The following is a 25364-nucleotide window of genomic DNA, read 5'->3' on the forward strand; positions in this document are numbered from 1 at the left end:
CTAAAGTAAGAAGGGGAGTTATTTTAGCAACTGACTAAACTGATCCTTGTTTATTTAAAAAAAGGTGGAAACTTACAACTAACACCAGAAAATAGCCCAGAATCTAAAGGAATATTACACCTCAATAGCCTACTTTCACTATATCAAGCTATTTCTACTGCTCAAAGTCATCAGATCAACAATATACTGTATAATATTGTATTGAGTTGCAACAAACGTGAATTCAATTTGAAATGTACTCAACTAATCATTTCTTGGTGGGATTGTACTAGAGTGACAACCTATGTCAAAACAAGTGATTCATTCTGAATAACAAAAATGTGAATCTCTGATTCACTGAATAGTTCTTCTAAACCACTAAATTGCTTAAAACATTGTGGATTGCACATTACTAGACCCAACCGCACATTACATTACATTAGATTCATTAATGTTATATTCATTTAAATAATAGGCGTGCTTTGTGCATCTTTGCATTCACGTTTGAGCACTGTTACGAGCAGGTCAGTGAAACGCTGCTGGTTCAGCCAGGTTCAAAAAGGTTTATCTTACAATGGAGACACTCGCTCTTAGCCAGTCAGGCCACAACACGGCTGAAACATGTCCAGAGGAGACAAAGCTAAAGAAATAAAAAAGTAAGTTGACGCTAAACAGTCACACCATCTTTGAAAAGCCCATTAACTTTTTACATTACTTATCATTCTACTGTAAAATCAAGTTGATCAGCTACATAGTCATAACACTCAAAAACATCAAGGCAGTTTTTCTGTAAATGGCCTGGCACTTCAAAAAGAAAGTCCAGGATAAGCAGAAGTTAGTATCTTATTCAGACCAGTGCTTTAGCACCATAAAAGCCTGCTTAAGACCCAGCCAAACTTAACTCTGTTGGGGATTTTCTTTTTAAAGGAGCAGCTTCATCCATCACTAAATGCAATTCATCAGTGTTCGCCAAGACCAAGTGGTTTAATCGATGAGACACTACTAAGCTCTGAAACATCGATAAACCAGAGGCACAAGACATGGGCATTGCAGACACCATTTCAAAATAACCCTTAAACTGCCAACAGGTGTCTCTTTGAGGAAATGTCCATTGACAGAGCTCTTGCAAAACCTTGCTCATCAAGTAGGGCATTTTTAACCCTCCCACATTTTCAACAATGTCTTTTCAATAATAAAAAGCTCAAGATGTGATATAAAGGTAAAGTTGTGAATTAACACTAAGGTAAAGTTGTGAATTAACACTAAGAACAATACAACTATTTCATACTTTATTCACCTAAGAGCTAGACACCGCAGTCGAGTGGACAAAAACTTCAATGACTAATACCTTTGGACAGGGCAACCTCCAGATTACCAGATTAACCAGAAATACATGACATAGTATGAAGAAACAAAACTCCAGGCCACAGCTTCATATTACTTGTCAGCCATAGAGATCTGATATTCCATACTGGCTGATAAAATCTTCTAAAGGAAGGGTTTGGAGGGTTCATGGATGACTTTAGACCATTTTTTTGTATTCCTCATGTCTTAATCATTATCATGTCCAAATCGGATTTGGGGTTTGAATTCTATTGAATATTATATAAATTCCACAAAATGAAAATGGCCAATTTGCGTAGAATTAATTAGCTTATTTATCAGGGATGAAACTATATTTCTACAAAATAATAATGTGTTTCTAACTACAGAAACCATTTCTGAACAATCTGAGATGTTGGGTGTCACGGTTTGTTGATTTGACATAGAATGACCCAGCAGCATTATGTCACATGTAACAGAAATGAGCTAAAGTGAATGTGACAGGGCCAAAGTTAATGCTGTGTCCAGTGTTCAAACTGACAGGTCACTCACGGTCATGACATTGTCACCAGTTGTGGAACTGCATAGTTGGACAATCATTGATAATATGTGGACTATTCTTTAGAAACAAAAACTTGTGGCGGTGATCATATCCACTCTTTAGGGTGCAGTGACTTCAGCCCATCAGGATTCAAGGTCCCTAAGGCTTGATCTATATATAGAGAGCTATCTCGCCTCGGCCATGTTGGAACACTAGAACTCCCAGAGATAAGCACAAAGGCACACCATAATAGGTGCTCTGACTGATCATTTTACAAGAAACACAGAGATGCGCTCTCAATAATGGAACAACGTCCACCATTGTTTTTTTTGTGAGCCTTTATTGGTTTGTTGCACAAGGACAATTAACTGGCAGTTAATAATGCGATATTGGGATCCACCTATTCTAGAAGAATGACTCCACATCCATCAGATGTGTCATTGTCCAAACTTGATACAAGATGCAGGACAGGGCAGCAAGCCAAAAACTAAAATAACTGTCTGCAGAATCAGGTGTAGCACAAAGTGCATCTTTGACTTTGCATTTCAGAAATGCCATTACAACAATTGGATAATAAAATTAAGTTTAAGAATTTAAAGTTTTGTTTTAATCAGTCATGTGGCTGCATATGGATTCTGTTGTTACACTCGACACTTAACTAACAAGGAAGAGTGCAATTGAGGTCAGTGGGGCGACTCTGACATGATGCAACCCCTATGCAACCCCATCAATACTTTAAACACAAAATACATAATAAATAAGCCATAGATAGTCAGTTTTGTCAGTTAATCTATCCCAACCTTGGTGTAGGCTAATACTTCACAAATGGCTTTTTGTTGTCTTGTTGAAATTAAATATCAGGAAAACATTTAAATTCACAAATTAGCCTGTTTCTAGACAGGACGGCTAAGAGGTTGCAAGTTTGCACCGATGGCAGATCGTCTTGTGGGACCTCTGACTTATTGCATCATCATCAGTTCTGTTGGAGGTATGTGAGTTTCAATCATCATTGAGTATACCTAGACTAATTTGATAGAAAATCTAGAGTACAGCTTGAAGCTTACCTGTCAAGAGATTAGTCTAAAATAATTAACAAATGTGCTTTAAAGGATTCCTGCCCAGTGCAACAATATGGTCCTTTCTTGCAATGTCATGATAGAATGTGATGGTTAGTTATCCTAGACAGCCAGACTTATGGCCCGTAAGATAACTAATCATCCGCCTTGGTCACAACACAAGACATAGACATTCTGAAACTCCCAAGTCAATTTCAAATGAAGAAATACAGACTCAAACATCAGAGAGACGAGTTGCTGTGGCATCAACCTCTGTGGCTTGTCTAATGTCTATTCAACCTAACGGACTGAAGTCTTACAACAACGGTGTGATATCACCTGCCATTAAGCAGTTACGGTGCACAGTGAGTCAGGCACTTTTGATCAGTCTTTTGGATGGCTTCCCGCTGGCATACAGCTAATCCCATTTTTTTAGTCCAGGATGATCCCAGATAGTCATAGAGCCAGACCTAATCCAAACACCCTGGCATTAGCCAGGCTAATAAGAACCACATCGATAATCTGTCGAGAGAGCAAGAGTACCTTAACTCAATCTGGACTGAAAAACAAAATGATATAAGAAAACTATGAGGAGAAGAGGCAAAAGAGCCAGTATAGAGCCAAAAGAGGAAAACATGCTTCACTGTCCCATTACTTACACAGGGGCACTGTATATGGAACATGTTTTATGCCACAATTCAAAAATAAAACGGACGTCTTGAATGTTGAACCCATCTAATAACAAATGGTCATTTCGAACTTGAAACAGAACACATCTGATACTCAGAGCAAACACTGGAAATCAAAGTCTCAATCCCTCCCATCACAACCCTCACCTGCCTGGGAAAGATGATCAAGCCTTGATATCACAGATGTGATGGGAGGGGTTAGGCTTTGAGTGACAGTGAGTATCAAATGGATTGAACACATCAAATAGGAAATCAAATAGACTCACTTGATAACTAAATATTGCATGTACATAATGCAACCCTTTAGACGGTTAATCCCATTCGCACTCTTCAACCTATGGTATTGTTACCGTACCTTTAAGTAGTCTATCATATCCCACCAAATTACGAACCGTTCCCTCCCCTCCCGCTTCTTCAGAGAGAAAGTGGATGCAGATGAAGATACATTTATACATTTCGTTTAGTCAGTTATTTTTTAAGTTATTCATGCAGTTCATTGTTATTAGTGCGTGCATCTAACTGTGAGTATATGTTTATGTTTAGCCGCTGATAATTTGTTACCTTGTATTTATAGGACCGTAAATAGGACCGCTGCTAATGTTATTTCATTGTTAGCCAGTATGTTAGTTCACACGTGAATGTTTATATGCTTCAGCATTTTATGCAGCTATATCCCTTTACTTTCGTAAGGTCCTTAATCTACCTGGAGGTTATAATTGTCTTACTACTATTCTGTGGTTGCTGCAACTGTGGTGACCTGCTTGCTATTCGTGCCTACTGGCTGTATTGGCTATGTTAGAACTGTTGTTTACTAGGGTCCTCCTGTCTCCTGTTTCCATTCAGGGAGAGGATGTGAAGGTGGTCCAGAGCTACAAGTACCTGGGGTGCACCTGGACAATAAACTGGACTGGACTGATAACACAGATGTCCTGTACAAGAGGGGCCAGAGCCAGCTTTATTTCCTGAGGAGGCTCAGGTCCTTTGACATGTGCAGGACTCTGCTGAACATGTTATACCAATCAGTGGTGGCCAGCGCAGTGCTGTATATGGTGGTATGCTGGGGGGGGGCAGCATCAAGGAAGGTGACACCAAGAAGATGAACAAGCTTAGGCTATTAGGAAAGGACCAAACTCCTGGCCATCATGGACAATCCCTCCCATCCCCTACATGACACTGGCAGAGCAGAGAAGCTCAGAGAAGCTTTTCTGCCTGCCACAATAAGGCTGTAGAACTCCTCCTCCGGCTGGCTCGATCGGGGTGATCAGTCATGCTGGGGGATGTTAAATCATACTGGACTGTTCTTACTGTATAGAATGTTTCAGATGTCTTTTATTTTATTATTCGATTGTCACTTTATTGTGATGTGAGCTGTTGCAACGCCTTCATTTCCCCTCGAGATCAATAAAGTACCTATCTATCTATCTATCTAATTCCGATTGTTCATTACTATGTCATTTCTGGCTCTATAGAACCACAACAATAATAACAAGTGTAGTGTACAACAAAAATAACAACGCTCGTCTAGTCTAGAAGGTTATGGCTGCCTAGAAGGTCGGTTAACTAGCTTTCATATATGTTTTGACTTGAGTCGTAAGAGTATGTGTGTTGGATGTAGTGTAACCTGGGGAGGCCACCGGCTAATACAAACGCATTTCAAAAAAAGTAGTCTTACACAAGACGGAGACTCTTATTTTGATGAGGGGAAAGCATGCGCTTGCATTATTAGCCGGCACAATACACCACCGCCACAGGATAAAGTATTTAAAACAATTTGTTATTTCCACTATTACCAACGTCAACGTATATGATTCAAACTGAGAATACTTCCTGTTTTGCCTTTTGCCTGCAACTTGTTGCTCAATTGAGCGGAACAATGAAATACCTAGTCCATTCTACTCAAACGCACAATGAGAGATAATGTTCTATAAAAAACAATATCATATTTTTCTACGGAATCCCCGATAACTACATCATGTTTTACATTTTGCGTGGAGACGTTTTGAAAGCCGTTTTCTGTGCTTTTGATAGCGTACAAGTGATCCCATTCATGTGTACTTGTATGGCTAAATGGTAGCCCAGGAGACAGCCAAGAAGCTCCAGAATGGAAATATGACCGAAGAAAGTCTCTGGATGAGCCCACAACTCTCCATGTAAGTTGAAAAAGGTCTAACATCGAACAACCTGAACTATCCCTTTAAGAGCACAGGTTACGCCTACTTAGCCATGATAATACATTATGTTGCAGTATTATATCAACGAATTAAAATACTATTTAAATTCAAGCAAAAACATTCAACTGTCCACAGAGGGTCAAATGTACTGTCAACACAATAGGTTGAATTGAGAAATTGAGAAATCATACTTTGCATCAGGTAGGTACACCCATTTCCAGGATAGCTTCTTGCATAAAAGGATGTGTTACATTTCTCGTTAAAACATGTATCTTTACTTCTTGGCTGGCTGAAAAATCTTAGGAGGGGACCAAACGTTCTTTTGAAAGACGACGGAGTAAAATAGCTTTAAAATTCTGCTTGCATGATATCTGATGTCAATGTACGATCAGGCTTCATGGGCAGGAGACAAGGAATGCACAGTGAAGCTACTTACATCATGATGTTGATTATCAAATCATAGGACATCAATTTACCGGTTGATATTCCTAATAATACCACGTCACTAACCAGAGCATTATATGGTCCCAAAAATCCTGTTACAGGCTTGCCTAAATCGTCACTTCTTTTCCCTCCAATCAAGTGTCTTATTTTCTAGGAAGAAAAATGCACATCCGATGGAGCTAAATATAGCACCCCCTCTCCTCTTTTTAGAGTAGGAGATATCGCAGGCCCTGTCTGCATCTCCATGCAAGCCTGCAATTAAGAGAGTGGGAGTTGCTTTTGGTTTCATGGGATGGGGGAAACAAAAACTGCTGCAGTATGGTCTAATGGATATTGTAGGCTGGCATAACTGGCAAGAGCAGCCACTATTATACCATTAACATTGAAGATGCCTTGTCACCTTTTCTGGAGGTAGGACTTCTGTCCAGCAATACTGCAGGGTGTAATCTATTAGAAGTATTGTAAATATCCTCCCCATAGATACTGTAGGTACATTCATATGAGAATGCCTCTATAGTGCATTTCTGGTATATATGTCGTCCTTCTGAAACATTGAATATGTCACTCCATGCATGCTTCTGTATTATATATTTAAGTAGAAGATTAAAATTTTAAGTATGTAGATTAAGATTTACTTTTGGTCTTAACCTACAAAATGCTAACCCTAACCGAAATGTTTTTAAAACACTGATTGATAGCACTCCAATAAAAGTTTAATCCAGTCCATTAAACGAAGTAGCCAAGCCAACTAGGCTATATAGACTTTAATAAAAAATAATTAAAAAAAAAAAAAGGTGAAATTACAATGCAGATATACGCTCAGATATACGTTTATATTCAGTGACTTTCAGTGAGTGGGGTAAAAACGGGGTGTGTATCCTCGACTGTCCTAAAATAACATATTCAATAGGCTACACACTGACACTATACACACACGCGCGCGCACACACACACACACACACACACACACACACACTCCCTTATTGTGATGCGCCAAATCCGTCGTTTTATGGAGAATCCAAGACTTTCAAATTCAGTAAATATGCCGATATTCCTTTATCGTCGCCTTATCTTGAGTGTAGAGCGGAGCGACCCGCGGGCAATCACACGGCAATGCATTTTCCATATGGTAGGCCTGACATCAATTCACGTTGTCAAGTGATTTATCTGCTACTTCGAAGATCCAGGTATCGCCGATGAACTGTTTTATAACTGCTATTCTCTGCAGGTCATTCGTTCTCTATATTTTCTCTCTAAACCAAGCATCTTATGTCAAATGAAGGTTATTATTTCTCCTTCTTCTATTCTATCGGCGAGTAAAACACAAAATGTAAAGCCCACAACTGTATACCTATGACATGAAAGACATTTTAAAAATAACATAAATAGCCTATCTTACCTTGAAATGCTTTTTTTCCGGCTCCTATTACACCAGTGCAGCACCGCGTCTATAGCACCTGCAGAAACACTAACGTCATATGACTGACAAGTGACGACAGTTGTGGGCGGGCAGTTATCGTTACTTTGGTTGATTGATATTTCAACACACTAATCCGGAACCACGCCATCACAGCAGCGTCTGAAATATTCAAGATGCGTTAAACCCAGCCCTATTAAACATTTATCATCCCAGCTTGAGTTTCTCTATAATTTATTAGCTTATAGTGTCAGGAAATGTATCAATCGAATGACCAAGCATGTTGCAGCTTAGAGGTATTATTATCTCTCCATCAATGTTATTTTAACGTTGTAAATCATAAGGTAAAAATAGTAGAATTGATGTAGAGATCATGTTGCTTAGCCTACAACATGATGCAATACAAAGTGATGCAATGACATGCAGATACATATTGTTCACCCAACTTACAACCTAATGTATATAAAACTGTATAATATAAACTGTCCTGGCGCCCCGCTGGTGGAATGAGCTTCCCACTACTGTCAGGACTGCAGAGACACTTCCGATCTTCCGCCGTAGATTGAAAACCCATCTCTTCAAGCTACATTTTAACAGTCCCTCCTAAAGACCACTTCACCCTCACTACCCCCCCTATACTAACCCTAACCCTAGAGACCTCTTCACCCCTACTACCCCCCTGTACTAACCCTAACTCTAAAGACCACTTCACCCTCACTACCCCCCCTATACTAACCCTAACCCCAACCCCGAGACCTCTTCACCCCTGCACAAGTTCTCTCCTGCTAATAAAATATATATTTTTTAAATAATAAAAAATAAAAAAATGCCTACTGGCATTACGACTGCCAATGGCCCCTGGTGTGAGCATTGATTACTTTGTCTTATGATGACTGTTGGATAGATGATTCACTTACTTAAACAAATGTATTGTTGTAAGTCGCTTTGGATAAAGGCGTCTGCTAAATGCCATAAATGTAAAAATAAAGAAATATAGATCTAATGACATCCATACCTTAGCCTGCAGTAGAACTTTCTACAGGCAGTGTGAGTAGAACACATGCGTGCACTTTTTTTCAAGATGGGCAAATGAACCTAGCATGTCAAATTTTGTCCTCTGACAACCCCATGCCAGCCCATCTCCTTCCGACGCAGGAGTTACTCATATTCCTTAATCCATTAATTCATGGACAGTGATGGAAGAGGAGTAGGTAATTCCCACCCACCTCTTTTTGCCTGTAATTCTATGAATGTTTGATTTTAATAATGTATCTTGTTAAAAGCCACTGAGGTGGTGCATCTTTACTTCCACCTCTAGTTATACCAGATTTGTTAAAAGTTATGGCACATTCTGTTCATGTGTAAGGTTACAAAAGTTCCCGAAAAGAGACACACTACATCATATGTGTTGTTCCATATCTCATTTAGTGAAAAATGCTTCAGCAAGAGGACATGAGGCAATGGTGTATTATCATAATTTCAGGCTAAACTGATTCACCATTTATGAGCTTAAACAACTAGACTAAATTAACTTAAAAGGGCATTTTCAATCCAATCGATATCGCTATGAATCAAGATGACAGCGACCATTAACACCATTTCCTGGATTCACTCAAGGAATGTAGATTCACTGCGCCAATTACATCTCTCATAGGAATCCAATGGGTGTTCAGTAGGCTGTGGCTGTGGTGGTGGAAAGAAATGTAACCTCCATACAGTAGGTGGCAGTAGCAATACAGTGAGTGCTAACCTTTCTTTGTCGACTATCACCACTACGTTAGCTAGCTTGGCTCTTACAGTGCTCTCTCTCTGCTAGTACGACTAGTACAACAGAGATAGGAGGAGCCAGAGGGTTTACTCGGCATCCATTCCCATCTGCAATATGTGGAATAAGGACTGGACTAGATTTTCAATGCTGGGAAACAATAGGAGGGCTGTGAACTTTTTTTATTTTTTATTATTATTATTATTATTTTTTATTTTTTTACTAATTGTCTATATTGATTTGAGCTAAACATGTGTAATGGCCAGGGTTTTAACATGATAAGTGGCCTGCTTGGCTCAAAGCAAGGTATGGCATAGCTTGCACCACCTCAAACTTCTGCAGCCCACAATGCCACTTAGGAAACAGTTAGGAAGCACAGCCACGTCTTCCATTTAAAAATGGCTGTATTTGAGAGGATACATTTTGAGCAGTTGCTGACCAGCTCTGATCAGTGCTTTTCAATACCTGTTGCATAATGGGGATAACATCTGTACAACTTTCTCAAACATTTCGGCTGCTTGAGATTTACGAGTCAAAAGATTGAGGCTCACACAGTTTTTAGAGCAAGGAGCTGTGGAGACCCGCAGTTGCTTCTCACAGACTGCATGAAGCAGCAAGTGCCTTCATTGTGGGAGTGACTAATAATTAATGTTTTCCTGGTTTCCTTGCACTTTCCTGGTTCCCTGGCACTTTCCTGGTTCCATTCATACTGTATTTAGCAGTCCTCTAACGGTTACCTGCGGTGTTCCGCAAGGCTCTGTCCTTAGACCCTTACTTTTTTCAGTGTACATGCTCCCATTGAGTGATATAATCTGAAAAATATGGCATAAGTTTTCATTGTTATGCTGACGACACCTAGATATACATCTTTATGAAGCCTGAAGATCTTTCAATAGTCTCTCGTTTAAAGGCCTGTGTTGTGGAGATAAAACATTGGATTCACTCCTTATTCCAAAAGCACACCTCATATCAATCAGACACCTCATATCAGTTCTAACATTAAAAGTAGACGGCTGCAGTGTTGTACCAAATGATAATGTCAACGATCTTGTGTCATCCTTGGCCCTGAACTCACATTCAATGCACACATCAAAAACACATCCAGAGCTGCCTTCTTTCACTTTTGCAACATTGCTAAGGTCAGGAATTTTGTATCGTTTTATGATGCAAGAAACTGATTCACACCTTCATAACATCACAACTTAACTACTGTAATGCGTTACTATCTGGCTCCTCCAACACAGCCATAAATCTGCAACTGATCCAGAAAGCAGCCGCCAGACTTCTGACTAGAACCAGAAAATATGTTATCACATCACCCCTATTTTATCATCTCATTTGCGCCTCACTCTAAAAAAAGTTTGAGCCTCCATTTCGGGACTCTCGTTCATCTCAAGCAGCTGACATTTTTGAGCAAATCGGACAGATTGTATCGCCATCATGCAAAAGGTATTGAAAGGCACTGATCGGCAACAAAAATTGATCCTCTCAAACACAGCCAATATTTAGGGAGAGCGACTGCTACGCACATGCGCAGTCTGACAAGATCCTTTGCCCTCGTGAATAATTCTGATACGGATGAGTAAAACCATTTGTAACAATTTAAAATATCTTCCCCCTTACTTGCACTTGTCCAGCTACTTTCACAAATAAAATAAAGTGTATATTACGAAATATGAAACCTATCACTGACAAAACTCTCTGCGCATGCCTGTAGTGGCCATCTTCTAATCCTTGCTTGAAGTTAGCGACGGCCTGTAGCCATGTGTTGTTGACAGTTAACGTTTTATATAGGTATTTTAAAAATTCTGTCTGTCTGCCAGTGTTTTTTTGGTGAGCCATACCTTGCCATATTATTAATTGTGTAGGCTCGCGACATTATCCACTTATAAACCGATATAACTTACAGCTAGCTAGCCAACATGACACGATGAAGTCGCTAGGTTGCTTGAGCAGTGAGGCAGACTTTGTACCTGTCTAGCTGGAAGTCATCATTTTTGCATGCAAGCATTTTTTGTTTGCTGGACACGAGCATCCGTTTTTTTGCGTTGCAGATGACTGGTCGGCTGCACATCAAATATGATTCTCCGGGGTAAAGACTTTCTTGTTCGGATCTCATTCTATTGGAAACCTCTGTTCCAAGGGAGGTTTCTCATATTGACAAACACACTAAGTGGTGGTGGTATGCTGTCCCTTGGAGATATCCTACAGCAAACTAGGGAGAAACACAACGATCCAGAGAAAATTCGGGACTGGAGACGCACAGGTGAGCTGTTACAGTTGAAACTCTGATTGGAGGTGGTACTGTAGGCTAGCTACTCCTGTACATTGACATCATGTACATTTGCCAAAGTCACCTCTACAGGTTTCTGCAGCGGGTATATCCTTGTAGAGTCTAGACCTAGGTATCAGTGGAGGCGACATTGAGTACATGTAGCATGACATTAGTGGGTCTACAGGCAAATGGTTTCAACTGTGTTATTACAGTGTTGTTGGGGCAGTAACGATAATGTGTTTTTTCGCACTAGGGCGAATGTTTGCTGTGGGTTGCTCCATGGGACCTGTCCTCCACTACTGGTATTCGTGGCTGGATAAAATCTTCGTCGGCAAAGCCTTGCAGACTGTAGGCAAGAAAGTCTTGGTAGACCAGCTGATTGCATCAACAACCCTTGGAGCTTGGTACTTTGTAGGTGAGAAATCCAACTATTTTTGCTTCCATTCACTATCTATGATTCAGTTCGAGAAATGTGTTTAGATAATTGCCAACACAACATTATTATATCCACCAGTCAATTTTGTTGACCCACGCACCCACTTTCACCCTGGGGCCTCTGAGGTGAAGTGTAATGTGAATATGCCAGTGTGTGTGGAATCAAAGGTTAATTGCATGAAGAAACTGGTGAGATAAGAAAACGGGTTGTCTACGTCAATACTAGAACTTTAAGTGGATCAAAGGTTGCCTCTGGCGACACATGGTAAGCCATGGTGAAATGTCATTGGGTGGTTTTGATTGTTGTACTTACAATTGTGGACACTGCAGCCCTGCTTCCATCCTCTTAAAGTGACATTTTAGTCGAGATCAGAGAGAGTTTCATCAGTCAACTTTGTGTGATGTCCAGACAAAAAAAATCAAAATGAACCAAATCCATTATCTTTAATTCGGTTGAGCTTGTTTATTTCAGCTCACACAGTGCATTGCTGTCTAATTCCCGTGGCTTTGCTCAACATAACAGTAAGAGGGATGTAGATGTCAGGGCGCTTTGTGTTTTGAGAATGAAATGTCTAGTAGAAAGGGGTGGGACATCCCTCCCAATGTGTTTAGACGTGCTACAAGACTATTCCACACAGTATTCAGGGAGCCGCTGGTATGGCCTCTAGAATGACTGGATGTTTTCATAAACGTTTTTTCTGACCATATATACAGGGGCTCGAATGAGCGCACAGGTACATTTAACGTGTGTAGATATACATTTTTGGTTGGTGTGATTGGCTTATTGGTATACATCAGCGTTTCTTTGTTCAATATATTGTTACAAATCTGACCCAATACCCTCATTATTCGTAGGCATGGGAGTATTGGAGGGACACCCTTTATCCAAAGGATGGCTAGAATTCAAAGACAAGTTCTGGGAGTTCTATAGGGTAAGTACTGATATTTCAGGTTAAGGTCTTATATGATGCATGCCTTGCTGAATTATTGGCCAAGTACTTTATATTTTATTCTGATGCATCTGCTTGACAATAGTCTAGGATATAGGAGGGTTCACTCTCTGGTGACTGATATTTGTTGTGATATTAGAAATTCTAGTGTCAGTTAAGATCTTTTTATTTCTTCCCATAGGCAGATTGGTGTGTCTGGCCTGCCGCACAGATGATCAACTTTTATTACCTTGCACCCAAATACCGGGTCGTGTATGTGAACACCATTACCCTGGGTTGGGACACCTATCTTTCTTACCTTAAACACAGAGTAAGTTGTACTGCTGCTGTACAACTGCTTGTTGTACTGCTTCAGTGCTATGTTTGGAATAGTAAGAAATTACTCCCTCAACATTTCTGTCTAATACAATACCAATGAAATGCAATTAAGTTTGGTGTCCATCACTCTCTGACATTCTTTGTTGTAGCATTATGAGTTTTGAGTCACTCTTCAACAAACTATGTGTTAACCTTTTGTCTGTACTGTATCCTCAATTCCTTGTCTTCAACTCCTGAAGTCAATGCCCTATTTAGGGATTGATATTTCGACTGAGTCGAAATATCAAACAACTCCATGCTCCCCACACCCTCCCCCGCTCGATTGTCTGTCACTCAACTGATGAAATGGACATATCCTACGCGCGTGCTTCTAAGATCAATCTGTGCAGAGCTAGTGAGTGAGAACGAAGACTGCTCATTCATAGGCGGAGGGAACGAGAATTGTATTATTTACAGTTGTTTTATCAATAAAACATGTTGTCCAGCCAGGCTTTTGGGGTTTGGGGGCTGACATCCCAGGAGATGCTGAGGTTGAAGCTGTTGTTGAAGCTGGTCGTTTGTTTGCAGCGACCGACATTGCTTTTCTGATTCTTCAGGATTTTAAGGGGCAGCCAAGGCCACTCTCCTCATAATCCCAGGCCAATTGTATACAAACCTGTGTCGCCCCTAGACACTCTATTTAGAAAGCATTTTTCTGGACCAAAACAGTGTTCATCAATGAAATATTTCTTTCAATATATTTCTCATTCCCTGATTGTTACCGATTAAACATACATTTAGAACTATTAAAAAGGCCTGAATGTTACATCCTTCGCCACAGTGCTGTTTTATACTGGTTTGGTAAATATGAGATCATTCACTAGAGTCTGTATTTTCATTACTTTACTTCACTAAAAGTCTATATTCTCATCTTAATCCATTTCTGTATGTAGTAATTCAATGGCATTGTTCTGTTGATAGGATGATGGACAGCCAGAAGAGTTGGTTTCAGACAGCGGAGTTATGGACATAAAGAAGGAAGTTGGGCCCATACCACCATCTGAACAGCTGGAGGAGAAGGTTTAGCCCTACAGAATCTCCTTCTAAACTCAAAATGAGTTAAGGATCTCTATGTTTCGTTCTTGGAACAGATAGCTCTTGCACTCTTGGGTTTCTAGATGCACAATATCCTGTGTGTATATTGATTTATATGTGCATTTGATGTATTGCAAAACTCCATTTACTTCAGGGATCAAATGCTGTTATGTGGCCTATAAAGCTGGCTACAAAATAGTGGACATTTGAAGTCAAGCAGATTTATTTAGTCGTAATCATAGAGCGTTTATTCTTATTACCATAATCAACTGTTAATTGTCTTTTAAGATATTAATCCTGCCTCATGTGGTCCACTATTGTGTAATTGTATTATTGTGCCAAATATTCTGAAGGTCCTCCTTTTGAAGGAATTGTTTTTTGGGGGGGGGGGAATTATTGAGTGATATACATTTATCTGTATAGTGGAAATGTATCATGACTCCAGTGTTGACTGTTTTACATTGCTTTTATTATTGTAATGCTGTCATTTCCAGCTGCTTGACAGCATTATAAAATACTTGAAACCTTATGACTTGAGTGTAGTATTTTGAAATAATTTACAGAGTCAACAAAGTAATATTTGGTGTATTTATTTGCACAATATGATATGCTGGTTATTATTTATAGAGACATTTAGGAATGGAAACTATAGATTAACAACAATCAATGTGTAAAATAGTGTCAAGTATTAAGTAATGATACAAATACTGTGTAAGTCCTAACCCAAACTTTGTATTTCATGCATGTAAGTTCATGCAATAAATCAGTTCAAACTGCAGTTTTTGTTGTATCATTTTGATGCACAATGTCTATTTTTGTGAAAATATCAGATGTATAGAAATTGATGTGTAGTCACTTGATTGTGAGTCCTCTTGCATGTACCTTTGTTGCTTATGCTTGGCATACACTACAAGATTTTGCCAGGTTTTCGCTGTCCCAGACACATTTTCATGATCGGGGTGAAATCCTTAGAACTTAGGCTATGCCCTTTGTCAATTTCCAATTTAGACTCTGTTGTAATAACATGTTAATAAAGTGAAACTAATCAATGAGAGGGGACTGCAAATGATTATGTTTGACAGTGAATATCTCATTCATTCATTCAAGTCAATGCATCTGTCTGTCAACAAGGTATATTGGAGAAGAAAATTATTGTGTGTGTAACAGTATCATGGATCTTGGACAGAAGGGAATCCTTCAGGTTGAATGCTAATTTTGTTACTCTCTAACATTAAAATGTCTTATATTCATTAAAAATATATAATAATATAACTGATATTGAGCATGTTTCCACTATTCACAATAATCTGTTAGCATGGGCTGACTGCAGAAAGGCCAAAGGGATTCACAGACATGCTTACTAATAGATCAAAAATCTTTTATAGAATTAAGATCATAGTATATTACCACAGACTGACTTTTTCCATATCAAATTCAAAGTTTTGTATCCTCTCTTATTAAAAAAAGAAAAGAATGATTCCAAATATCAGACAGAGGAAGTGTTAGCCATCTCTACGTCAATTAAAGGTATTATCTCTGTATTATTTCTTCCTAAAAACTGAATCCTCCTTTTCTCCCCTTATGACTGTGGGTGAAAGATTTACAGTAGGTATGCACTTTGATGATGAGTCTGTAACAGCATTCATTTTCCATCAACAAGCACTAAAATCAAAGTAGCTAGTTATAAATCTCTTCATAGATTTTCATTTTACACCTTAGACTACATCATATGTCTTCTGATTTGTCCCCCAATTTTCAAAGATGTAAGTTTGAAGTGGGAACTCAGGAATTATGAAAAAGTTTAAAGATTTTTGGTGCTCAATTCATACTGCTACTAATTACTGTGATTTTGTATATGGATTTGGATTTAGACCCCCGCCTATATCTTCTGTTGATCATAATGTTGATCATAATGTCTTATTTTGCATTTTTCTGTGGACACACTTAATTGCTCACACATGAGACTGATACTCAATCTGTGTTGGTAGGTTTGAGTGTGGGAGCTGAACCAGGCAGCAACCCAGACCCTCCACTGTCGGTGACAACACACCCTCCTATTCACGTCTTGTACGTTTTTGTATGTGTAATTGTATTTTGTGTTTTTGAAAAGAGTGACGAAAAGACAAAATAAGTGTTTGCCAATGATCCTCACTCCTGGTCCTGCAGGCTTTTGTCCCAGCTCAGCAGTGACACCTAAATCAGCCAATCAAGGTCTTGATGATCAGTTGATAAGTTGAATCAGGTGTAATATGACTCTTCAGGACCAGAATGGAGTATAACTTCTTAAAGGATATATCTCTGTTGTTGCATTATTGTGTTCGAGAGTAAGTCATAGTGAATTGCTTTGTGGGGGAATCATCCCACTATTGGATGTATATTCTAAGTCTATCCTCCAGTCTACAAAACCATTCACCTTCCTCAGCTCTATGAGTTGGTGAACATGTGCCAGGCCTTTTTATTATTGAGTAAATATGCCTGTTCAAACAGTGACTAACCAGCTTCAGGCGTTGGATATGCACAGTATGAAAGGAGTACACCTCCCTGGCTATTCAGGAACATCCTGCTTTCAAGGATGTAATATGTGTGCAGTTGACCATCAGTTCTCAACCAACAGTACAACATGGCAGGAGTCAGGAGCCTCACTACATGTGTATTCGTATCATTTGTTTTAGTAACTACCTCTCAGGGTAAGTCAATATTTAATATTTTTCTATGTAAAACGTTCATTTTCTAAACTGTGTACATTTGCACAGGCATCATCCCTCTATTGCTCAGGCATCTTTGGTTCTCAAAAGATCTTCCAAATGTACAGTTTACATTTCTTTCCATGTATTAATACAGTTAAATCCCACAGACAGTAAAATGTCATAAGAACAACAAAAAGTTAAATAATAGTTTACATTATCGCATCTAGGCAGTATTATAGACAGTTGCATCTGGAAATTGAGGTTGAGGGACATGGGGTGTGCCTCTAAGCAAATATTTGATCAAGTTGAACTTAGTTGAACCTGTTGTCTGGTAGAAGGATGGTGAATAATAAGAGCAAGTGCCTGAGTTTTTTACACACATATGTACAGTACATCAAATAGGTTGTGTTAGTGATCTGTCACTCACTACCATTGGCAGAACAAAAAGGAACACTGAAGTGAAGGAAGAAACTAGATTAACTTAAGAGTAAATTGTATTTTCTTTTTGATACCCCTGATACACCTGCAACCTTGTATAATTACCCAGTTGTGTTACATCAGTCAACCGGTCCCACTCCCTTAGGGCAAGTGTTTTATCCCGAACAAACAGTCTCAAAACATAAGACTAAGATGCAGATTTGATATCAGGAATCACCGTTAGAGAGTACACCAAAATATTAGCACAGGTTAAATCACAACAAAAGTCTTTGTTCAGGATGTTGATAGACATTTCTTTTCACACAGAGAATCACAGTGGAACCACAACATCAAGCTTGACACCGACACGAACACCGACGCTTGACACCGTCACAACAACCACAATGTCCACCACTGTGAAAGCTCCCACGAAGACTACCACCAAAAATAGCCCATTGTCATTTTCATCACCTACAATGGAGTCTGCCCATTCCTCACAGGCATCTGATACATCACCAGCAGCCAATGCCAGCACTACCATACATACCACTACAGGTTTTACAACCACCACAAACCAGTCCTTAAATGGGACAACTCCCCGTAATTCCTCATCCCCAACCTTCCCAACATCTTCAGCAGTGTCCGGTGTCACCACCATTAGCTCAAGCACAGGTGTGTATTCCAGATAAAAATCTGTTGACCAAATACAACCATTCCTGTTTCGACAGTCTTTTAGTGGTAAGATGAACTGTTACTAAAGGACACATGTCTAAGGTGTTTAAGAGGACAACAATGATCAGGTTTATTTTGAAGGCCATGCATTGAAATATTCAGTTGAGCTTTGAGATTCAAACATTTTGTCACTATTTTTCATCTTTGTGTTATTCATTGTTCAGCTCTTCAGTATGATTGGGATAAAGGTGACATATCAAGGAATCCTGGCCTAGTGGCAGTCCTCTGCATATTCTTCATAATTCTGGGTCTTCTGGTGATAGTGGTAATAGCTAAGGCTGTTAGTTCCAGGAGAGCAAAGTTTCAGAGGCTTGAAGATGTGCCAATGGTGAGTTTATTTTCTCAATTCAGGCAGACTACACCAGATATAACATGCTTAGTGAGAATACTTTTTCCTGCTCAGTTTATATTACAACATGTTGATTAGGGTTAGGGTGTAATGTGAACAGATAAGGTGTCATGGTGAGCAAAACCGCATGGATTTAAACAAAATACATTATCTCCAATGGCAGTGGCCATGTCTATATATAGTTATTTTGAACCCCTTTGGTGCATTTTCCACAATGCCTCTGCACATTTGTTGGTTGCTTGGCCATTATGTATGAGCCAAGCACATGCATATAGCCCTGTAAATAGTCTATTAGCATAGCCAGAGATGGTCTTGTTTAGGGGGCAAGCATGTGCTTTCAGGACATGCTGCTGCGTTTTTTCACAACCATATTCAGGTCAGAGGTGTTGACTGGATTGTTTTTTTTTCAAATGCATTGAATACAAATGCAAAAATAATTCTAACTATTTTGTTTCCTGCCTTATCTAGGGCAAGATGAATGAAGAATCTCCTTTTGCCCATTATTCAAAATGATTCTGAGGGATTTGACAAGACCAAGCTGAAGCTGACTCCCTAAAGCTTGAAGATAATTGATTATACAGTAGATCTTTCTATCAGGGTTCAGACTGTGTGTTCAGTTTTTTTCATCAATATATCCTTTGGCTGGGCTGCTGGTGTTGTATTTATGGCCACAAAGCAACTCTGTAATACAGTATCTACTTTAAGATTGGTCAACACTAGGTGAACTTTAGTTCAAACAAATTGATAGATCAATACAATCTGATAATGGAAGATGCACAGACAAGGTACAATTTGAAATAGAAACACCAAGTTTCTACCTGTAGAAACTCAACATTTTTGTAGACTGTAAACAAGACAAATAATTATATTGTTCTGAGTAAATAATACATTTCCTTGAAATATGTCCCTTCTCTTCATATGATAATAGGACATACTTGCATTCTAATCGCATTCAAAACAACACAATCATTTCAGCTTTTATAATTAGGCTTAGACTATGTTTTGGCAATGCAATTTCACCAATAAACATGACTGAACCACAATTGCTGTTAAGAAAGAAAATACTGGAAGGAAAAGCATGAGCATCAACCTTCCATCCATGTCCATGCTTCAATACATTTCTGGAAGGAGACGATCATATTGGGCTCGTCTTCACGCACACATTCACTTCACTAGCCTTCCTCAGTGAACTTCTATTGTACTTTCTATTCGGCTGAACGGCGGGTCCTGCACGGGCTGCACGCGTATATTGTTTACATCCACTACAATTTCCTGTCATGTGACCCTATCAACGTCATTCACAACGAAAGCATGGTACAGAGTTTGAAGTCTAAACTTAAAGCAATAAAATGTTCCATGATAAATGCAACGTTCTTCAACGTAGAGACAGACTCTTCGTGACTGTTTTCACGGAAAAACTCAAGAACTCGACCGAGTAAAAAGGTAAGTGAAACTTCTCAAAGCCTGCGGCGCGAGACGAGACTTCAAATTGAAATAACCAGGATTGTGAATAGCTATTATCTCTGTGGAAAGCAGGACGTGATTGACCTTCTAATTATCGACGCAAAAAGAATAATTTTGTGCTGAGGGTTTATTAGCCGACTATCACATTTAGAGATACAGTATGTTTCATTAACAGATCTGAGTAAAGATTAGGTTATTGCATCTTAGTGCAATATAGGCTTAAAGTGAAATATTTCCATAATGCACAGTGTAGCCTACATATGACTTTATTTCTGCATGAGAGACATATTCATAATTTTTACATTGAAATGTGTCTCAAGCAGAAATGTAGGCTATACACTGCCAGTATAAGCAATAATAAATAGGGTATCAAATCTGGTTACAAATTTGTTGAAACACGTTTTTAAAATATTAGATCTTCTGTTTCCTTCCTTTCCTAATTTATGCCATTAGGTTTGCCTTGTATGTCTGCACCTTCTATTAGCATGTTATGGTAGTCTGTTCAGAAGCCCAGACTCAGAGGCATATAATGCGAGTTGATACAATAGTTAAAACATGAAGAATTATAGTTTGCTAATGATTTTGTGTGAGGACTGTTTAGATTCAGTGTACTGAACATTCAAACACTTTTATATATGTAACAGCTCTAAATTGCTGCTCGGAAGTCAAACATTACCATAGGAATTTGGAATGTGTTTTCCCCAAAATATGTATACGTGCCCTCCCCCCATCGCTCTTTATCTTCCCCTCTTCCTGTTCCCCTCTTTTTCATATTATCCTGTTTTCTCTTCTCACTCACTCACTCACTCACTCACTCACTCACTCACTCACTCACACACACACACACACACACACACTCTCTTCTCATGATTGAGTATACACGGAAGACCTTCAGCCTCAGTAATGAGTATGCAGTTTATGAACAACAATATGTTCTTGTGCATTATATGCAGTCATCACACATGGATAGTTTTCGGAAGTCAGTGACAAAAAAAATCAGTGATTAAAAAGTCACTTTTTAATGGGGAAAAATCTAAAAATGCAATTTTTTTTACCTTTTGTGTCCTCTAGATGGGGTGATACGACAATACTTTCAACATTCCTCTGCTTATCCTCAAACAAAAGATGCAATCTGAGTTTGACTGTGTACTTAGTAAATATTTGCTGAACCGCTGCACAAATATGCAGTGTTTATAGTTTGGCAGCCTGAGTGACTTAATGTTTACTGAAGAGAAAACCTTTTTTTGATTTCACCTAATTTGAGAAATCATCTGAAACATTCCTTGGCAATTGATGTCACAAACACAACCTCAGGCTTTGATTTGATGCAGCGTTGTATAATGTTAGAATGTGTGTAACTAAATTAGCATAATGATTGCACTATTTTACACAACAAGCAGACTAGAGGCTACTCAAGGTGGCATTGTATAAGGACGGCACTGTTTGCATAACACCATTTCAGTACTTGCCTTACTAGGGTGTTGTGGCTCTCACCTAATCATAGAATTTTTGCACACTGCCCAAGCTTTATAATACACATGTCTTGTTTATGGCTTATCTAATTTCTTGATCTGGTTGGCTTGGTTACCTTTATGCTCTAACATGTTTGTATTCTGTCCTATAAATCCTATATCAAACTCTGTAACCCTTTACAAATAATGAACTTTTGCAAAATATCCCAACTTTATTTCCATTAAAGGCACATTCCTTAAATATTCTAGGTCATAAGTATAGACTTACAGCAATAAAATAAATGTTAAGGCACAATATGGGATTGGTTATTCTGTTCAATGATCATTTGAATTCATGATATATACCCATTGATTCTTAAAGAATATGATGTATGAATGTACTAAAAAGATATAGCGGGCTAGCCATTTGTCTGAAAAATAAATGATCATGGAAAACAAACATTTTCTACGAACATTTTAAGAAATCACATTTCCAGTTCTTCAAAAGCAATTTTACAGGTGTGAGGTTTATGTTAATATCGTTTTGAAAATGTGAGAACCCTACATCTACCCATCTTGAGCAATCACACATACAGTACATTGCATAATACTAGGCTATGCGCAGATTATTTGAATGGTCCTGCTGACAATTTTTTTTTACCTTTTAGTGTTCTTATCAACTTTTAAATTGTTAAGTTAGCCTTGTTAGGATTTAACAAGCATATCTTCTATTACATAGCCATGTGCGTCACTACATAGAAAATTTCAAAAGAGGTGTTGGGTTGTTTCGTTTTATGACAACTGATTGTAGATGGCATGTGTAGATGGCATGCGCCATGGCAGGCGCTGTTGTTAAAAAGGTGAGTGGTTAATAATTGAGAGTCGACTTTTGAAGTCGGTATTGAAGACTGTATTATCTTTTTTGTAGGCTGAGATAAACCTTCAAGATAGATGTCTCTTGATAAGTTGATTTGATGCATTGATTCAGGGTTTGACGTTTTGATTCATATTCCAAAGAGCAATGCACATTTTGAGATTCTTGGTGGTAAATAATATACTTGAGTTAAGTTATGGATGCAGGCAAATACGGGTGTGGAAACTAGCTTGGCTGCAGGTTCAAACTGAAATTAAATAAAAGGAAAAGAAGAAAAGTGATGACAAGGCATTTTACCGTAATTTTCTGTTTGCCTCCCTCTTTTCAGCTGTGGTCTTACCATACTGGTGAAGGAGTCACAGTGGGCTGTCTCTACGTCAATGTCTCGTCTGTCGACAGAGGTAATTAAGATCCAGGCCCACAAGCGCACACACACACACACACACACACACACACACACACCCTTCCTGCCTCCAGTCTTATCACACCAAGAGGCTCGTTTGCGATAAGTCTTCCATACACCCCAAGCCATTAATCTGACACAATTGTGCTTTTGTTTTGTTTGTGTCATTCATTGCCAATCCTCTATGTGTTAATGTTTTACTATCTCCGTCAAAAGTCCTGCTCAAGTATGTGTGTGATTGTTGGTGAACTTGAGTGTCTCTCTGTCATAAAGTCTTATCTGAGTCTCTGGGCATTCCTTGGTCATGACGGCTGCTGCAGTCCAAAACCACACCGACAGACAACCAGCCCTTATGAGTGATCCTTGCAGGACAGGCATGAAATATATTAGTCACTCTGTCAGATGGTAGATCTTAGAAGAATATCTCATAATTGAGCTTTTGAGGAATGTTCATCACTGAATAAATTCAGATACAAAACAATACATAGTCTATTTATACAGTACATGAATAATATAATATTTAATTAACTAATTGTTGTGTGTTCATAAATGCAGAGTATATGATTTCCATAAGTAAATAAATATTTGTGATGGTATATTCAACACTGATGAGCCACTGATTTCCATTCGCTCTAATAGAAACAATTATTTTGATTATGACATTTAGTCAAAAGGCCTCCCACTGATATCCCTGGGCAATACAGTACACACACACACACACACACACACACACACACACACACACACACACAAGAACACACGCACACACAGATTATATTCTAGGATTTATGCAAATCATACCATTATGTCCCGAACCTGTAGTATTTTACCCTCAGGATATAGTAGTCATTGTAGAAACACATGCTGATGTAGAGACACTATCAACTCTCTGTTACCCCGACCTAGAATACATGATGTTAAAATGCAGACCCTTCTATCTAGCACAGAAATCCTCATCTGTTATCATTACTGCAGTCTACATCCCAGCTCAAGCCAACACTACAATTGTGATCAAAGAACTGTACGGAATAGTTAACAAACAGGAAACGGCACATCCAGAGGCTGCTTTCATTGTGGCTGGAGACTCCTAGGTTCCACCAGGACATCTCCTGCCCCATTCACGAGATAACAACACACTGGACCATTTTTACACTCCATTTTGAGAGTGCTACAAAGCCCTCCCCCGGACCCCTATTCTGTAAATCTGACCACGCCTCCATCCTGTTATTACCAATCTACAGACAGAGACCAAAACAAACGTCACCAGTGACGCGAGATGTTCATCGTTGGAGCGACCAATCAGACTGGCCACATCCTCAGAGCATGCGCTGACCAGCTAGCAGATGTCTTCACAGACATATTCAACCTCTCCCTGTCCCAGTCTGTAATCCCCACCTGTTTTAAGGTGACCACAATCATTCCAGTGCCCAAAAAGACCAAGGTAACCTGTAGAGATGGTAGTAGACTTCAGGAGAAGCCCAGCCCCAACCACCCCCCTCATCATGTGTGACTACCCAGTTAACATTGTGGAGTCATTCAGATTCCTGGGGACAATAATTTCAAGGGTGGGCAGAGAACATCACTTCCACCATCAAGAAGGCCCAGCAGAGGATGTTCTTCCTGCGGCAGCTGAAGAAATTCAACATGTCGCAGAAAATTATGGTTGAGTTCTACACGGCCATCAGTGTAAGCAGACAAAGGCAGATTGCAGCGGATCATTGGGTCAGCCGAGAAGGTCATCGGCAGCAACCTGCCATCTCTCCTGGACCTGTTCCACTCCAGGACCAGTAAGAGAGCAGGAAAGATCATCGCTGATCCTTCCCATCCTGGTAACAACCTCTTCCAGAGACTTCGATCCGGCAAAAGGTCCCGGTCAATCAAGACTAAAACCTCGCACCACCTGAACAGTTTCTTCCCCATGGCAGTGGGGCTCACAACCAAGCCCCCTGCCTCTCACTGACCCCCCCCCCCCCCCCACCCTGTCACACAAACAATGTACTGACAGTGTAATTTATAATTATTTTAAATTATTGTAATTTATAGTGTACATGCCCTACAACCATTTCACAGCCTCTAGCCTCATTGCCATTTAGTCTCACACAGTCTACAAGATGTATTGTTCTGCTGCTCTTTTTTGTAAAATTGTTATTGCTATTTTGTACATTTCTTGTCAATATTTGCTATTTGTTTTTTATGTCCATGCACCAACCTCACCAAGTCAATTTCCTGTATGTGCAAATATACTAACCCAAATAAAAGAATTCTGATTCTGATTCTGATTCTTAATGACTATAGCCCTGTTGCACTCACGTCTGTCATCATGAAGTGCTTTGAGAGGCTGGTTAAGACCTGCATCAACTCCACACTGTGTGTGTGTGTGTGTGTGTGTGTGTGTGTGTGTGTGTGTGTGTGTGTGTGTGTGTGTGTGTGTGTGTGTGTGTGCAGTGTAGGACAGATGGGAACACAGTCAGTCCTCGGTGCCACTTGCTGGGAAGCTCTTTCCTGTAGGCCTGACCCTAAGTCTCTCTGCCGTCACAAAGCCATAGTATAT

The 25364-nt window shown here is 39.3% G+C and overlaps 2 protein-coding genes across 2 annotated transcripts; both read left to right on the forward strand.

Annotated features, from left to right (window-relative positions):
* Positions 1-11137: 11137 nt before the first annotated feature.
* mpv17l2 (MPV17 mitochondrial inner membrane protein like 2) lies at positions 11138-15583 on the forward strand. Its single transcript, XM_083672594.1, has 5 exons — positions 11138-11650; positions 11913-12074; positions 12950-13026; positions 13226-13354; positions 14323-15583. The coding sequence occupies exons 1-5, from the start codon at positions 11464-11466 to the stop codon at positions 14425-14427; spliced, it is 660 nt and encodes a 219-aa protein (XP_083528720.1). The 5' UTR covers positions 11138-11463; the 3' UTR covers positions 14428-15583.
* A 1464-nt stretch (positions 15584-17047) lies between these two features.
* Positions 17048-19654, forward strand: cist1 (colon, intestine and stomach enriched 1). The gene is made up of 4 exons (XM_083671069.1): positions 17048-17123; positions 17868-18212; positions 18437-18600; positions 19090-19654. Exons 1-4 carry the CDS (start codon positions 17057-17059, stop codon positions 19132-19134), a joined length of 621 nt encoding a protein of 206 aa, XP_083527195.1. The 5' UTR covers positions 17048-17056; the 3' UTR covers positions 19135-19654.
* Positions 19655-25364: the final 5710 nt, after the last annotated feature.

Source organism: Argentina silus (genome assembly GCF_951799395.1).
Source record: "Argentina silus genome assembly, chromosome: 6".
NCBI lineage: Eukaryota > Metazoa > Chordata > Actinopteri > Argentiniformes > Argentinidae > Argentina > Argentina silus.